Raw genomic sequence first — 17,886 nt, 5'->3', positions numbered from 1 at the left:
TATCCAGCCAGGTCAGGGGCAGGGGTATGCTGTGGGTGGGAAGGGCTGAACACATTCAAGGCTCTAGTAGTTGCAAGGAGCAGAAGCCAAGTGCCTTAAGTGAATTTGTTGGCACTTGACACAGAGACGCTTCAGAGGCAGAAGTGCCGGAGTTCAGCCTGTCTCTACCTCTCAGCTGTGCGAACTGAGAGTCTGAGATCCTGGATCCCGCGAGGCAGGAATTAGCCAGGTGGCAGCAGGTATTGTCTTCTGCCCATTTCACAGAGGAGGAAGCTGGAGGCCAGAGCTGTTAGATCTCACAGCTTATTCTTACCTTTGTTGTTTATGTCTGACTCTTTGCAACCCCATGGACTGTGGCCCACCAGGCCCCTCTGTCCATGGGATTTCCCAGGCAAGAATACAGGAGTGGGTTGCCATGCTGTCCTCCAGGGCATCTTTCCAACCCAGGGATCAAACCCTTGTCTCCCGCATTAGCAGGTGGATTCTTTACCACTGAGACACCATCCTCCCTAATAAGAGATTTAAAAAAATATGTATCATTAACTGTTATGATGGAGAATTAGCCTAATGCTAAAATTTTGCATACTCATAAAAATGCCATTGTTGTAAAGCAACTATACGCCAATGAAAATTATTACAATTAAAAAAAAAACACCTTACTTTACAATATTGCAGTGGGTAAAAAGAAAAAAAAAAAAACCTTGGGGCTTCCCTAGTGGTCCAGTGGTTGGGACTTTGCCTTCCAAATGCAGGGGGTACAGTTTCCATCCCTGGTTGGGAAGCTGGGATTCCACATGCCTAGAGGCCAAAGAAACCAAAGCATAAAACAGAAGCAGTGTTGTAACAAACTCAGTAAAGACTTAAAAAAATTTTTTTAATGGACTTCCCTGGTGGCGAAGTGGATGAGACTCCACCTACCAGTGCAAGGGACACAGGTTTGCTTCCTGGTCTGGGCAGATCTCCTCTGCCGCAGAGCAACTAAGCCAGCGTCCCGCAATGCTGAGCCTGTGCTCTGGAGCCGGGGAGCCACGACTACTGAAGCCTGCATGTTGTAGGACCCAGGCTCCACAGCAGGAGAAGCCGCTGCAATGAGCAGCCGGAGCACCGCAGTGAAGAGGAGCCCCACTCTCTGCAACTGGAGAAAGCCCTAGTGCAGCAGTGAAGATCCAGTACAACTGAAAATAAAATTTAAAAAAACTTAAAAAAAAAAAAAGAATGAAGCCATTGGGAATTCCCTGACAGTTCAGGAGTTATGATTCTGTTCACACTTTCGTTGCCACGGCTGTGGGTTCAATCCCTGGTTGGGGAACTAAGGTCCCACAAGCTGTGTGGTGCAGCCAAAAAACAAACGAACAAAAAAAGCCATTGGTTGACTTTCAAATAGCATTTAATGGATGAAGGAGCATTGTATTCACTGCCTATGCCACACCACAACATCACCACATGCTTAGGGGCTTAAATCAATTCACATCTGTTAACAAGAGTCCAGGCTCGCCTCAGGCGCTAGTGATGGCAGCTATGTTTGCACAAGGAAGACCCTTGCTTAGGGGAAGAGAAGTGCCCCCCTAGCACTGACCTCACTTCTCTGCCTCCCTTCTGCTGGCCTCCAGGTCTCCGTCCCTGTGTCCGGGAGCCATGGAGCCCCCTGCCGGTGACTTACAGCTGGTGCCTGGAGCCACCAAGGACGTCCTGGCTGCAGATGCCGTGTGCTGCCGGGCGGCCCTCTCCACCGTCGTGGCCACCAGCATCGTCCTCGTCACCCTGGGAGTCCTTGTGGGTGAGTGGCCATGGGCTTGCTCGGGTCCACACACCAGGAGACTGGCAGAAAGACACCTGGGTGTCGCTCAGGTGTGTCCCAGGGCAAAGGGTCACACGTACAGGCCACAGAAGCCACTGAGAGCATGGCAGGGGGGCCCGGCGCTCGATGTGGCTGCACTTAGCGCCAGGCTGGGCGCTGGGAGCCTGGGCATCACGGTAATACCTGCCAATTTCAGGTCTCCCACCTGCGGGGTTCTTAATGAAGATTCATGGCCGGAGTGAAATGGAGACCATTAGGGAAATGAACTTATTTTGAGAAATTTGGAAAGTCCCCGAAAATATAAGAAATCAGTGAGCAGTCGTTAACTTTCCTGCCTCCCACAAGCAACAGTGGTTCCCACATTATTATTATTACTTTTTGCCATGCCACATGGCATGCTGGATCTGAGTTCTCCAACCAGGAACTGAATCCATGCTCCTGCCGTGGAAGCACTGAGTCTTAACCATTGGACCCCTAGGGAAGTCCCTCTCACTTCATATTTGAAGTCCCTCTCACTTCATACAAAATAAGGCTTCCCAGGTGGCGCTAGTGGTAAAGAACCCACCTGCCAATCCTGGAGGCATAAAAGACATGGATTTGATCCCTGGGTCGGAAAGATCCCCTGAAGGAGGGGATGGTAACCCACTCCAGTATTCTTACCTGGACAATTCCATGGACAGAGGAACCTGGTGAACTACAGTCCATGGGGTCAAAAAGAGTTGGATACAACTGACCGCACACCCACACATACAAAATGATGACCTGTTGTGAATGCTGTGGGCTGCAGTTACAGAAACACACGGAGGTCTTTTTATGTCAGTGGAAGGCTCCAGTGGACGCCTGCTGACTGCACAGAGTTCCAGGGCTGCCCCGCACCTCCACGTGCTAGCCCTGAGCCCCAGTGCTATTTAGACTTAATTTAAATGACAGGTAAAATCCAGTTCCTCCGTCCCCGCCAGCCACATTTCACGGGTGGCTCGTGTGGTTCCTGCGGGGGATGCTCAGATCTAGGATCTTCTGCCATCACGGGAAGTTCTGCTCTGATCCGAGCTCCTTCTGAGATGAGTTTCTTAGTTCTGTGTGGGGGCATGAAAGTCACCCTTCGTTCATGAAATGATGATGGTAACTGGCACTTTTGGGGGGAAATGGTGTCTTGTGGCAAAATAATAAGTTGGCAACCCAATGTGGGATGTATATATTTTAATATTTAAAACGTGTATATTTTTAATATATATTTAAAATGTATAGATGTATGTTTGTGAATATATGAAATAGCTGGAAGTCTGGCATGGCTGATAGATGCCCTCTGATGGCTGTGAGGTGAAGTGCAGGAAAACTGGTTTTTGTGCATGTGTGTGTGTGTGCATGCACGCGTGTGCACGCCCGCCCCCTCACCCTCCCCAAGCAGGAGTCAGTTTCACAACTCCATTCTAGAAGCACAGATACATTCTGGGACAACAGGTAGAACAAATGTCCAGCAGAACCTCTGAAGCCAAGGAAGGCTTTAAGAAGCACTTAAAACTTAAAAACAATTTTAAAATTACAGTTCAAATTTGTCCCCTTCCCAGACAGAATTTTACTCGGCGGTGTACAGTTTTACATGGGCCCTTGGCTGGACTGTTTCTCCAAGTGCATGGGAGCCCGTGGGTATTTCAGAGGAAAAGTGTGAGGCTTATTGGGGGCCCCTAGCATAAGCACTTGTGTCCACATATCAGGGTTCTTGTTATCTTTCTTTTTAGTTCCTTGCAGAAGAAAACAACCATTTTTAGAATTGTTTTAGTCTGTTTTATCTATTTAATAAATAAATATCTGAATATCTATCTGGATGAATATTCATTCCAGTAAATAGAGCTGGGACCTGACTTCCATAGTGTAGATGACAGCTACTTCTATTTTTAAATTAAAAAAACTTTCTTTTACTTTGGCCATGCCAGATGGTTTGTGGGGTCTTAGTTCCCCGACCAGGAATTGAACCCAGGGCCATGGTAGTGTAAGTGCTGAGTCCTAACCACTGGGCCAAACCACATGGCATGTGGGATCTTATTTCCCTGAACAGGGATTAAACCCAAGCCCCCAGAACTGGCAGCTCAGAGTTTTGAAAGGTTGCTGGTAAGAGCCATGAATGATGCTGGGATTCTTGGCCTCCGGAGGAGAGGAATTCGATCTGGGGCCAGTGATGAGGCTTGATCACTCAGAGCTTTTTGTGTAATAAAGTTTTATTAAAGTATAAAAGAGATAGAAATCTTCTGACATAGATATCAGAAGGGGGCAGAAAGAGTGTCCCCTTGCCAGTTTGTAGTAAGGAGTAACATACCTATTAGCAGGCTGCTAATTAGAGAAAGAAAATACCTCAAAACTGAGAGAGTTGCACCAGGCCCCTCAATCACAACATGCATTTTGAGATAGCATTGTCACAAGGTGAGTTATCCTAGGCCATAAAACAATTGATATGAATCTTGAAGAAAGGCAGATTTCCAAGTAAATACATAGTTTCATTAACATAGCTTAAGAGAATATTGCCATGAGTAAAACATACTGGTTTGTTGAGCCATTATCAGTTCTGAGTCTTAGGTCAAACCGACTTGAAGGAAGGCAGATTCTAAGATAAATAGACAGATCATTAACATAGCTTAAGAAAAACATTTCCATAAGAAAAACTGCATTGGTTAGCTCAAGGTTTGAGACAAGTTCAGTTCGGGTGGAACCAGGTGTCCTTATGGCAACACAGAATTTTATAAGAAACCTCCTTTTAATTTTGCATAGAGAAGGAAGAACAAACTCTGACACTTGTAGTTTGTTTCCTCCTCCTAGAGAAAAAGAAACATCTGACACTTACAGTCTATTTCCTCTGCTTGGGGACCTCCAGCCTTCCTGCCTCTTACCCTCAGTTTTAACTATTGGGCCACCAGGGAAGTCCCTCTATGTTTAAAATTTTGCAATTATGATCATTTTTTGACCGGTGGGCCCCTTTGCCAGTCTTGCATATTTTTTGACAGAAACAGGTGTCTTCATGTACTCTGTAGGGTTGTATTCTTTACTTTAAGACATTTTATGTTCTTTGCTATTATGTGGTTTCCACAGTGTTTCCAATAGTTGGAAACTGTGTTATTCAGAGGGTGGCATCACGGGTGGGGGTCTGAGGGTCCTGGTACCCCTGACTGTGGCCATGCCCCTGTCGTACTTCGTGCCCTCTTCCAGGGAAAGTGAAAGTGTTAGTCACTCAATTGTGTCCGATTCTTTACGACCCCAGGGACTGTAGCCCGCCAGGCTCCTCTGTCCATGGGATTCTCTAGACAAGAATACTAGAGTGGGTAGCCATTCCCTTCTCCAGGGGATCCTCCCGACCCAGGGATCGAACCCTGGTCTCCTGCTTTGCAGGTGGATTCTTTATCATCTGAGCTGCCAGGGAGGAGGTGGGAATTGCCCGAAAGTTGAGGTAAGGTCTTTTGAGGCATTTCAGCCATTTTTGGCTGAAGTTGACCCAGGGCCCTAGGCCAGGCATTTCTAGGGGCAGCCAGCCTTCCCCTTAAGAGAACCTAGGGACAACTGGGGCTTTTGTGCTGGACCTGGGGGCCTTGAGGTGAGTGATGGGTGAGAGTGGATTAGGGGGCACGTAGTGACTTCCCTGCTGGTCCAGTGGTTAGGACTTGCCAGGGATACAGGCTTGATCCCTGGTAGGGGAGCTATGATCCCACATGCCTGGTGGTCAGAAACCAAAAACATAAAGCAGAAGCAATGTTGGAACAAATTCAATAAAGACTTTTAAAAAAACAGTCCTCTTAGAAAAAAAAAAAGAGCACTGTTAATAGTCACTCAACCCCCAGGAAGTCAGCCCACAACCAATAGTTGGGATGACCAGCCCTGGGCTGGCGGGGGGCCTTGTAGGCCAGCTTCGCTGAGCCCTGCCCCTGCAGGGGGCGCTCTCACGGGGCCCTGGTCTCGTCCGCAGCCTCCCTCTCTACACAGGGCGTCGACCTAGAGCACACAGCCGAGCTGCGGGGGATCCGGTTTGCCCCCAGCTTGCAGCAGGAGACCTCAGAGTACTACCGCACGCTGACGCCCGCTCTGGAAACGCTGGTGAGGCTCCTGGGAGCCAGGGGTGGGGGTGGCAAGTGGGTGGCCAGGGGCTCTGACTGAGGCAGCAGGGCAGAGGGGAGGCTGAGGAAGGGAGAGGGGCCATGGGATGAACAGGGTGCAGCTGGTGCTTTTTGGAAAGCAGGGGATGGCAGCATCGTGTGGGAACCTCCATCTACAAGACCTATAGGTCTCATTGGAAGGTTGTAAACTGCATTTCAGTAGAGAAATCAGAACTTTCCTGTGTGGCTGGTGGGAATCTGAAAAGGGGCAGCCTCTGTGGAAAGCAGTGTGGCAATTTGACCCTGATGCTGGGAAAGATTGAGAGCAGGAGGAGAGGGGGGTGGCAGAAGATGAGATGGTTGCATGGCATCACCAACTTAACGGACTTGAGTTTGAGGAAACTCCGGGAATTGGTGATGGACAGGGAAGTCTGGTGTGCTATAGTCCATGGGGTCACAAAGAGTTGGACATGACTAAGCGACTGAATGATGAATAGCAGTACCATCTGACCCAGCCATTCTGTTCCTGGGTGTCTGCCCCAGAGAAACAAAAACGTGTGTCCACACAGAAACCTGCACATGATGCTCACTGCACCATGAGTCATGATAACTCCTGAAGTGAAAGCAACCGGGCTGTCCATCAGCAGATAATGGATAAAGAGTTGTGATCCCTCCACACTCGGGAGCGTCACTCAGCCCTGACACTTGCTACCACATGGACAGGCCCTGAGAATGTGATGCTCAGTGAGAGATGCCGACACAGAAGGACAGACAGGGTGTGATTCCACTGATGGGAAACGCGCAGAACAGGCCGATCCACAGACACAGAGAGTGGGTTCCTGGTTGTCAGGTGCTAGGGGAGGGGATTGGGGGTAACTGGTAATGGGATGGGCTTCTTTTGGAGTGATGAGAATGTTTTAAAATCATGATGAGCTGGTACAAATCTGTGAATGTACTAAAACCCCATCTAACTGTATACTTTTAAAAGGTGAGTTTTTATGGTAGGTGACTTATACCTCTTTTTTTTTTTTTTTTTGATGCATTGTGTGACATGTTGAACTTCCCTGACTGGGAATTGAACCCCTACCCCCTGCAGTGGAAGCACAGAGACTTAACCACTAGACCACCAGAGAAGTCCCACTTATACCTCATTTGTTTTTGTTTTTTTTTTTTTGGCCATGCCATGTGGCATGTGGGATCTTAGTTCCCCTGAAAGTGAAAGTGTTAGTTGCTCAGTCATGTCCGACTGTTTGTAACCCAATGGACTGTAGCCCACCAGGCTCCTCTGTCCATGGGATTCTCCAGGCAAGAATCCTGGTGTGGGTTGCCATTTCCTCCTTCAGGGGATCTTACCCCCACCCCCCAAGGATCAAACCCAGGGCTTCCATATTGCAGGCAGATTCCCTTTACCAGGGATGGAACTAATGTCCGCTGCAGTGGAAGCTCAGAGTCTTAAACACTGGACCACCAGGGAAGTCCAAATTCATCCATTTTTAAAGTGACATTTAGTACAGAGTTGTGCAACTATTACCTCTAATTCCAGGAGCTTTCATCACCCCAAAAGGAAACCCTCTCTCCTCAACAGCAGTCACTCCCATCCCCTCCCCAGCCCTTGACAACCAGGAACCCACTCTCTGTGTCTGGGATCTGCCTGTTCTGGACGTTTCCCATCAGTGGAATCACAGCCTGTGTGTCCTTCTGTGTCTGCTTCTCTCACTGAGCATCATGTCCTCAGGGTCTGTCCACGTGGTTGTGAGTGTCAGGGCCACACCTCTGTTCATGGCTGAGTGATGCTCCAGTGTGTGGAGGGACCACGTGTTTCTCCATCATGTGTTGGTGGAGCTGTGTTTCCACAGGCACGGCCGGGGACTGCCCACCCCATCACTCACTCAGCAGTGTGAGCTGACTGCCCACGTGGAGGTGAAGAGGAGGTGCTTTTCTCCTCCTCCCCGACTCTCCCAGCCAGGGGTCTCCACGGGGCTCACATTTGTGGCTGTTGTTTCTGTTGCAGTTTGTCAGCAGCTTTCAAGAGACAGAGTTGGAGTCCAGCTGCGTGGGCTGCACAGTGCTGAGTTACTGGTGAGTGAGGGCCTCCTGGGGGTAAAGGATCTTGGGGGACCGCTGGATTTGTAGAGAATTCCAGCTGAGAAGTGCCCGCCCTCTCAAGGCCAATGTCCTCCCCACCAGGGAGGGCAATGCCAGCGTCCTGGTGCATTTCCGGCTGCACTTTCTGCTGCTGGCCCTGTGGACGCCGAGCCCAGGCCTGGAGGAGCAGCTATTGCAGCAGGGACTTCATGCAAGGCTGCAGGGCCTCGGCATCCCCCTGGCCCCCTATGGCACCATTGTGTCTGCCCAGCTCACAGGTGAGTGACCTCAGGGTTGTGGCATCCCCCAGCCCCCTGTGGCACCATTGTGCCTGCCCAGCTCACAGGGGAGTGACCCCAGAGAGAGGAGACTTTGGGAGGAACATGCTGGGGGAGGGGAGCCAGGTGAAAGTTGCATTAAACTTGACACTTTCCATAATCGGCCCTTTCAGTGACAAGGAAACATATATACATTGCTTTACCTTCAATGGTAGACACCACAGGATGGCAACTTGTAGTTATTTTCATCTTTGCCACCCATTGGGTCTCTGTCAAGATGACTCAACCTGGCTATCATAGCACAAAAGCAGCAAAGACAATATATAAACAAATGGACACTTACCTGTGTATCAATAAAACTTTATTTATAAAAACAAGTGGTGGGCCAGATTTGGCCCCTGGCCCCCTGGTATAAAACTAAGTGTAGATGTTATGCTCTGAAATTCTAAGATTACTGTGTGTTGGGATTTGAGAGCCAGATGTGATTTCAGAGTGTGCAGATTAAAAGATTGTTGCCTTGACCTAGCATTGGAGGACATTTACAGTCCCCTTCTACCACCCCTGACATACTTGGTATCTTAGTAACCTCACCAGTGCTAAGAGAGATTTCTGCACAGATGTAATTGTTTCAGGTCTACACCATCCACTCTGGCAGCCACCCGCCCCATGTGGCTGTTGTGCTCTTATTATGGGGAACAGAATATTTTATCTGATTTTACCTCAGTTGAGTTAATTTAGAATTTAAGTGGCTCCCAGGTGGACAGTGCAGTTCCCTGCTTTGCAGTATGATGTCAGAGAAATTCGCCACTCACTAAATAATCTTTTATCTCTTTGTTTTGTTGCAGGAAGCCAGAAGGGGCTGCTGACAGAAAGAGACTTAAAATCAGGTATGTTTTGATGAATGGATAAAGAAAATGTGGTGTTTCCACCACACATGTACACATATACACAATGGAATGCTACTCAGCTGTAAAAAAGAATGAAATAATGCCATTTGCAGCAACCTGGATGGACCTAGAGATTCTCATACTAGAAGTAAGTCAGGCAGAGAAAGACAAATACCATATGATATCACTTATATGTGGAATTTAAAATATGTTACAACAAACTTATATACAAAACAGACTCACAATATTAAGAACAGATTTGGGATTGCCAAGGTGGAGGAGGGTCATGGAGGGAAGGATTATGGGTTTGGGATTAGCAGATGCAAACTATTATATAGAGGATGGATAAACAATGAAGTCCTACTGTATAGCACAGAGAACTATTAATATATTCAATGTCCTGAGACAAAACGTAATGGAAAAGAATATGAAAAGAACACATACATGTGTAACTGAATCACTTTGCTACACAGCAGAATTGAACACATCATAAATCAACTATTGTTGTTCAGTGGTTCAGTTGTGTCTGACTCTGCGACACCATGGACGGCAGCAAGCCAGGCTTCCCTGTCCACTGTCTCCAGGAGTTTGCTCAAATTCATGTCCATTGAGCCATCCAACCATTTCATCCTCTGTCATCCCCTTTTCTTCCTGCCTTCAATCTTTCCCAACATTATGATCTTTTTCAGTAAGTCAACTCTCTGCATCAGGTGGCCAAAGTATTGGAGCTTCAGCTTCAGCATCAATCCTTCCAATGAGTAGTCAGGGTTGATTTCCTGTAGGATTGATGGGTTGGATCTTCTAAATGTCCAAGTGATTCTCAAGAGTCCTCCAGCACCACAGTTCGAAGGCATCAGTTCTTCGGCACTCAGCCTTTTGTATTTTCCAGTTCTCACATCTGTACATGACTACTGGAAAAATCATAGCTTTGACTAAATGGACCTTTGTAGGAAAAGTAATGTCTCTGCTTTTTAATGTGCTATCTAGGTTTGTCATTTCTTTTCTTCCAAGGTGCAAGCGTCTTTTAATTTCATGGCTGCAGTCACCATCTACAGTGATTTTGGAGCCTAAGAAAATAGAATCTGTCACTGCTTCTATTGTTTCCCCATCTATGTGCCATGAAGTGATGGAACTGGATGCCATGATTTTCGTTTTTTGAATGTTGAGTTTTAAGCCAGCTTTTTCACTCTCCTCTTTCACCTTTGTCAAGAAGCTGTTTAATTCCTCTTCACTTTCTGCCATTAGGGTGGTGTCATCTGCATATCTGAGGTTCTTGATATTTCTCCCAACAATCTTGATTCCAGCTTGTGATTCATCTAGCCTGGCATTTTGCAAGATGTACTCTACATGTAAGTTAAATAAGCAGAGTGGCAATAGACAGCCTTGACATTCTCCTTGCCCAATTTTGAACCAGTCTGTTGTTCCATGTCCAGTTCTGTTGCTTCTTGACCTGCATACAGGTTTCTCAGAAGGCAGGTAAGGTGTTCTGGTATTCCCATCTCTTTAAGAATTTTTCACAGTTTTTTTGTGTGATCTACACAGCCACAGGCTTTAGCATAGTCAATGAAGCAGAAGTAGATGTTTTTCTGGAATTCTCTAGCTTTTTCTATGACCCAGTAGATTTTGGCAATTTGATCTCTGGGTCCTCTGCCTTTTCTAAATCCAGTTTGAACATCCGGAAATTCACAGTTCACATACTATTGAAGCCTAGCTTGGAGGATTTTGAATATTACTTTGCTAGCATGTGAAATGAGTGCAATTGTGCAGTAGTTTGAATGTTCTTCTTTGGGATTGGGATGAAAACTGCCCTTTTCCAGTCCTTTGGCCACTGCTGAGTTTTCCAAACTTGCAGGCGTATTGAGTACAGCACTTTTAACAGCATCATCTTTTAGGATTTGAAATAGCTCAGCTGGAATTCCATCACCTCCACTAGCTTTGATCGTAGGGATGCTTCCTAAGGCCCCCTTGACTTCACACTCTGGGATGCTCTAGGTAAGTCACCACACAATTGTGGTTATCCAGTCATTAAGATCTTTTGTGTATAGTTTTTCTGTATTCTTGCCACATCTTCTTAACATCTTTTGCTTCTGTTAGGTCCATACTGTCTCTGTCCTTTATTTTGCCTATCTTTGCATGAAATGTTCCCTTGGTATCTCTAATTTTCCTGAAGAGATCTCTAGTCTTTCCCATTCTATTATTTTCCTGTTACTTTGCATTGTTCAATCATAAAAGCTTTCTTATCGCTCCTTACTATTCTCTGGAACTCTGCATTTAAATGGGTATATCTTTCCTTTTGTCCTTTGCTTTTCACTTCTGTTCTTTTCTCAGCTATTTGTAAGGCCTCCTCAGACAGCCATTTTGCCTTTTTGGATTTCTTTTTCTTGGAGATGGTTTTGATCGCCACCTCCTGTGCAATGTTATGAACCTCCATCCATAGTTCTTCAGGCACTAATCCCTTGAATCTATTTGTCACTTCTACTGTATAATCATAAGGGGTTTGATATAGGTCATACCTGAATGGCCCAGGGGTTTTCCCTACATTCTTCAATTTAAGTCTGAATTTTGCAATAAGGAGTTCATTATCTCAGCCACAGTCAGCTCCTGGTCTCTCTCTCTCTTTTTTTTTTTTTTTTGCTGACTGTATAGAGCTTCTCCATCTTTGGCTGCAAAGACTATAATCAATCTGATTTCAGTGTTGACCATCTGGTGATGTCCATGTGTGGAATCATCTGTTGTGTTGTTGGAAGAGATGTTTGCTATGATCAGTGCGTTCTCTTGGCAAAACTCTGTTGCCTTTGTCCTGCTTATAAATCAACTATACTTCAATTTTAAAAAATCAAGTATGTTTTTTTCAGCTCCTTGCCCTCTGCCCAATTTTCTGCCATTTGCAAACACCAAGAGAGGTTTCCCGAAGCTTCTTGAAGGCACACAAGGGAAATCCCTCAAACACAGTAAATGCTAGTTTTGTGCGCCAGCCTTTTGTGGGGGAGATGGAGTCCTAGTCCTGTGTGAGCAAAGGATTTAAAAAATGAGGCACTTTTAATTGTTCAGAGCTAAGCATAATTAGAAGAAGGCTTTATTTTTTTTTAAGTGATGTAATGTTGTTAAAAGAAAAGACAGAAAGCAAACAATTTTTTTGAGGGGAAAGAATATGGACCACCTAGAATTTCATTGCTTTAAATATTTTGATGACTCTCCTCCCAGCTGGCTCACAACATGTGTTATCACACAATGTCCACCTCTTTGTGACCTCATGGACTATACCCCATCAATCTCCTTTGTCCACGGGATTTTGCAGGCAAGAATACCCGAGTGGGTTGCCATTTCCTTCTCCAGGGGATCTTCCTGTCCCAGGGATTGAACCCTTGTCTTTTGCGTCTCCTGCATTGGCAGGTGGATTCTTTTACACTTACCTAGCTTTACATCAATGGTTCCCAACTAGGGGTGATCCTGCCCCCAAGGGACACTTGATGATGTCTGGGAACATTTGTAGTCGTGACGACTGGGGGGCTCCTGGCATCCAGAGGTGGTGGGCTGACGATGCTGCTCTCCACCCCACAGTGCCCAGGATGGCCTCCAACCCTGCAGACAATGACTGACCCTAAATGTGAACCTACACTTCAGTGACAAATTTTATGTTATATGTACTCTACTACAATTTAAAAAATTAATTTCACCTATCTCTTTTTTAAAAAAATGGATGGTAGAAATGTAAAAATACACACATGGGACACGTATTGCTTGGGTTTCACAGCCCTGGCCCAAGCACTGACTGGCATTCTTGTGTGTTATGTGTCTGTACTAACTCTAGTTAGTACAGAGAAGATTATTTCAGAAAGACTCAGTGAAAAGAAAGCAGAGAAGTGGTTTTTCCTGCTCTTGAGTTTCTGCCTGAAGAGAGAAATCTCTGTGCAGACAGGAGAGATGGAGTGAGGTCAAGTACCTGGTTCTTGTCTGCCCTCAGGTCGCTGTCCAGGGACTGCCTTTTCCTGCGGGAACAGCCAGTGTGTGACCAAGCTGAACCCAGAGTGTGATGACACGGCGGACTGCTCCGACGGCTCCGACGAGGCCCACTGTGGTCAGTCTGCCTGTCTGAACTGGCCCACAGGTCACATTCCTTTTCCAGGGTCAGCTGCTGGCTCTGCTCTCTGGCCCACTGTGCCCATCTCATGCAGACATGTGGGTCCGGCATTCACTGGAGCTGGGCAGAGAAAGGGAGGGAGCACGTGTGATATGACAAGAAACATGAGCAGGAAGCAGAGAAGGAAGAGCTTGAGGTGTGTGGGTGAGAAGGGAAGATATCAGGCTGATAAGAGGTCCTGGTCAAACTGTGGGAAGCCTCGAATACCAGGAACTGGAGGTCTGTCCTATACATAGTGGGGAGTCACTAAAAGGACCTGAGCAAGGGAAAATTACAGTTGAAATGTCGTAAGAGTAGTCAACATTTTTCTAACAATGCTAGCCCATGCAACAAGGCAAGAACAGTGGTATAAGTATTGTAAAGGAAGAGGGGAAACTATCAAAATTTGCAATGGATATGATTATCTAAATGAATCAATAAGTTGACTGAAAGGAGATTGGAAAAATAAGACAGTTCAACAATGAGGGGGAGATAAATACTAGCACATAAAAAAGTTATTGCTTTTCTTTATATAAGTAATAACAGGTTAGAAGACATAATGGAAAAAATCTCACTGTTGATCAATGTGCTCAGTCACTCAGTTGTGTTCAATTTTTTGACTCCACGGACTGTAGCCCGCCAGGCTCCTCTGTCCATGGGGTTTCCCAGGCAAGAATACTGGAGTGGGTTGCTGTTTCCTCCTGCAGGGGATCTTCCTGACCCAGGGATTGAACCTGCGTCTCTCATATCTCCTGCATTGGCAGGAAGATTCTTTCCCACTGCGCCACCTGATCAACAGCAACACAAAATAAACATGCATCATGTCTATATTAACAATGAAATAGAATTAGAAAATGTAGCCAAAGGACAGAAAAGGAGACTAAGTAAACAGAGATATGGCATCCTATGAAAAGATGGACATGTAAAGACTTTGAAACTTTCAAAATACATGGTGAGGAACACATTCATAGTGTCTGGTGCCTGGATGTGGAGGATAATACAGAGGTTGATTGAAATTGGCAGGTGTGGTCAGGAGTCCCCACGACCCCCTCAGACTCAGTGATTCACTGGAAGTACTCATAGGACTTGGTAAAGCTGCTGTATGCATGGTTATAGCTTCTTACAGTGAAAGGATACAGCTGAAAGTCAGCAGAGAAAAAGGTGCAGAGTCCAGGAGAGACAAAGATCAAGCAAGCTTCCATTTAGCCTCTTCCAGTGGAGTCAGGTGGACAGTGCTTAACCAGTTTGCCCAGAAGCACATGTGACATCACACACAATATTTCCAACCTGGGGGAGCTCACCCAAGTCTTGGTGTCCAGGGTTTTGCGTTAGGGGTTGGTCGCATAGGTAAGTAGCACTTATATAGCTGAGTTTAGTGTATGATTTTCTTAGATCTGCAAAACAAAGGACCTCAGGCTGAGTGGATGAGACAGCAGAAATTTACTCTCTCCCCACTCTGGAGGCTAGAAGGCTGAGATCAAGGAGTTGGCAGGGTCAGTTCCTTCTGAGGCCGTGAGGGAGAATCTATTCCATGTGGTCTCCCAGAATCCGGTGTTTTGCTGGTTCAGATCTTTGACATCTGAACGTGGGGACCATGGGGATGAGAGGCTGGAGACAGACGTGCCAGGAGTGCAGCTGCAGTCCTGCCTTCTGGGGGTCCTGGTTGGTGATCTCTGTCTTGCAGACTGTGGCTTGCAGCCTGGCTGGAAGACCGCTGGCAGGATTGTGGGTGGTGTGGAAGCGTCCCCAGGGGAGTTCCCTTGGCAAGTCAGCCTCCGTGAAAACAACGAACACTTCTGTGGGGCTGCCATCATCAGTGCCAGGTGGCTGGTGTCTGCTGCCCACTGCTTCAACGAGTGAGTCCACGTCCCTGCGGGCTCAGAGCCCACCCTGCACCTGTGTCCCATCTTCCTTCTGCTCTGGGGACTCCACTACCCTGGGAGTGTCCTTGGAACTCGCTATTTTCTTTCCTTCTCTTTTCTTTTTGTTAAATCTGGATGTATTTTAGTTGTGGCAAAATATACATAACACAAATTTGCCATTTCAAGTGTATAGCTCAGCGGCATTAAGTTCATTCACATTGTCTGTCATGTAATCATCCCCACCATCCATTTCCAAAACTTTCTCATCTTCCCAAATTGAAACTCTGTCCCTTTAAACACTAACTTAGGGACTTCCCTGGTGGTCCAGTGGTTAAGACTCCACGCTTCCAAAGCAGGGGGCACTCAGGTTCAATCTCTGGTCAGGGAACTAGGATCCAGCAGGCCAAGTGGCCAAAAAATAAGAACAAACCAAAAACAACAAAAAATATCCATACTGACTCCCCATCCCCTCCCCCAGTCCCTGGCCCCACCATCTACCTCCTGTCTCTGTGGATCTGACTCCTCTAGGACCCCCTGTGAGTGGGATCAGACAGTGTTTGTTCTTCTGTGTCTGGGTTCTCTCATTGAGCATCACGTCCTCAAGGTTTATCCAGGTTGTAGCAGGGGTCAGTTATTTCCTTTTTATGGTTAAATAACATTCCAGCGTGTTGTTGGACATGTCTGTTCATTTATCCATCAATGGACACTTGGGGTTTTCCTGCCTTTTTGCTGTTGTGAATAATGCTGCTACAAACGTGGGTATGAGAGTATCTGAGTCACTACTTTCAGTTCCTTTGGGTATAAACCCAGAGGTAGGATTGCAGGGTCATATGGTAGTTCTGTGTTTACTCCTTTAAGGAGCCGCCATCCTGTTCTCCACAGCGGCTGCACTGTTTTCCATCCCCACTAGCTGTGTGCACAAGGGTTCCAAGTTTTCCAATTCTTGAGAAGTTCCTTTAACATTTGTTGTAAAACCAGGTGACTCTGTGGATGGTCTGGTGGGCTTGCTTGGCCACCGGGCACCGTCTTGTGTGAGTGCTGCAGGCTGCTGTTTAGTGGGTCCTGGTCACGAGCTATCTAGTTGTGGGATCCTAGGGGGCCCGGGGCTAGTGGTGACTGCTGACTGGCAGGTGGAATCCGAATCCTGAAGACTGAAGTGGGGTTGTTGCCCACCCACTGGCAGGTGAAGCCAGGTCCTGGGGTTGGTGCCAGCCTACTGGCAGAGAGAGCTGGCTCCTGGAGTCTGGCTACAGGGCCCAGGGATCCCAGAGCTGGTGTTAGATCATTGTTGGGGGTGGGGCAAGGGGCTGGTTCCATACTCAGTCAGGTATGGGTTCCAGAGTGTCCCGGAGGTTGCACTGGCTTGCTCGTGGGCAGGGCTTGGGCCTCGTCCTAGGGCAGGGTCTGGCGTGCCTTGTGGGTCGTGGTCTCCTTGCATCTGCTGTCTGCCACCTAAGGGCTTTCCCAGGGGCTCAGTGGTAAAGAATCTGCCTGCAGTGCAGGAGCCACAGGAGATGCGGGTTTGATCCCTGGGTCAGGAAGATCCCCTGGAGGAGGGCATGGCAACCCACTCCAGTATTCTTGCCTGGGACACCGCGTGGACAGAGGAGCATGGTGGGCTACAGTGCATGGGGTTGGACACGACTGGAGCAACTTGGCACTCATGGTATCAGCCCCTAGTGGGTGAGGCTGGTCTAGCAGGTTTTCTGTAGGTCTTGGTCCTCTGGTGGGCGGGGCTGTGTCTAGGGGTGTCTATGGGGTTGGGGACGGGGAGGTCTCAAGGCAGCCTGTCTGCTGATGGGTGGGCTGTGTCCCCCCCGCTCGCGTAGCTGCCTGGCTTTGGGTATCCCACCACCTGGCACCTGCGGGCCGTTGGGTGGGGCCAGGTCTTGGGGCAAAGAGCCAAGGTGGCTTCACCAACATCAGTGTTCACGTGGCTGGATGTTCCCCAGTATGCCCCTCACTGGTGTCTATGCCCCCAGGGTGACCCCACAGCTGCCACCCTCACCTCGCCAGGAGACCCTCGGAGTCCAGCAGGCAGGTCTGGCCCAGGCTTCTGTCAAATTACAGCTTCTGCCCTGGGTCCTAGTGCACTAGGGTTCTCTGTGAGCCCTTTAAGAATGAAGCTTCCATCTCCCCTGTCCTGTGAGGGCTCCTGCAGTTAGGCTCCACCAGCCTGCAAAGACAGAAGCTCTGGGGACTCCTCTTAAAAAAGTGCTGGACCCCCGGAACCAGGGGGCCTGATGTGGACTCTTGGAGAGGAACCTTTGCAAAGCAGTTGTTATCCAGTTCCTAGGCCACCCACCTGGGGACAGGATGTGACTGTTTCGTGAAGCTGCGTCTCCTCACCCCACTGTGTTTCCTTCTGTGCCTTTAGATGTAGGAGCTCTTTCCTGGCAGGTTCCAGTCTTTTCCGTTGATGGCTGTTCTGCAGAGAGTTGTCATTTGGGTGTGCTCCTGAGAGGAGATGAGCTCAGGGTCTCTGCTGTGTCATCTCAGCTGAGCTCCCCTCCACATCCTTGCCATTACTTGTTACTTTGCTTGTTTTGTTTTTTATTAGTTTATGTTTTTTGGCCACTTGGCATGCAGGATCTTAGTTCCCCAACCAGGGACTGAACCCATGTCCCCTGATTTGTGCAGAGTCCTAACTACTGAACCACAGGGGAAGTCCATTTGTTTAATAATGGCCATCCTCGTGGCTGTGAAGTGCTGTCTTATTGTGGTTTTTTTTTAAATTCAGTTCAGTTCAGTCGCTCAGTTGTGTCTGACTCTTTGTGACT

General features: G+C 47.6%; 1 protein-coding gene across 1 annotated transcript in view; it reads left to right on the top strand.

The window, feature by feature from the left end:
* The first annotated feature begins 1,615 nt into the window (after positions 1–1,615).
* TMPRSS9 (transmembrane serine protease 9) overlaps positions 1,616–17,886 on the top strand; it is a 29,813-nt gene continuing 13,542 nt past the window's right edge. Inside the window, exons 1-7 of the mRNA XM_070465012.1 lie at positions 1,616–1,777; positions 5,748–5,875; positions 7,886–7,953; positions 8,062–8,237; positions 9,083–9,124; positions 13,089–13,202; positions 14,929–15,100. Coding sequence (XP_070321113.1) covers positions 1,636–1,777; positions 5,748–5,875; positions 7,886–7,953; positions 8,062–8,237; positions 9,083–9,124; positions 13,089–13,202; positions 14,929–15,100 — 842 coding nt within the window. The 5' untranslated portion in view covers positions 1,616–1,635. The remainder of the gene's footprint in view (positions 1,778–5,747; positions 5,876–7,885; positions 7,954–8,061; positions 8,238–9,082; positions 9,125–13,088; positions 13,203–14,928; positions 15,101–17,886) is intronic.

Source organism: Odocoileus virginianus, chromosome 3 (assembly GCF_023699985.2).
Source record: "Odocoileus virginianus isolate 20LAN1187 ecotype Illinois chromosome 3, Ovbor_1.2, whole genome shotgun sequence".
Lineage (NCBI taxonomy): Eukaryota > Metazoa > Chordata > Mammalia > Artiodactyla > Cervidae > Odocoileus > Odocoileus virginianus.
This window is presented reverse-complemented; position numbering and strand designations above follow the sequence as displayed.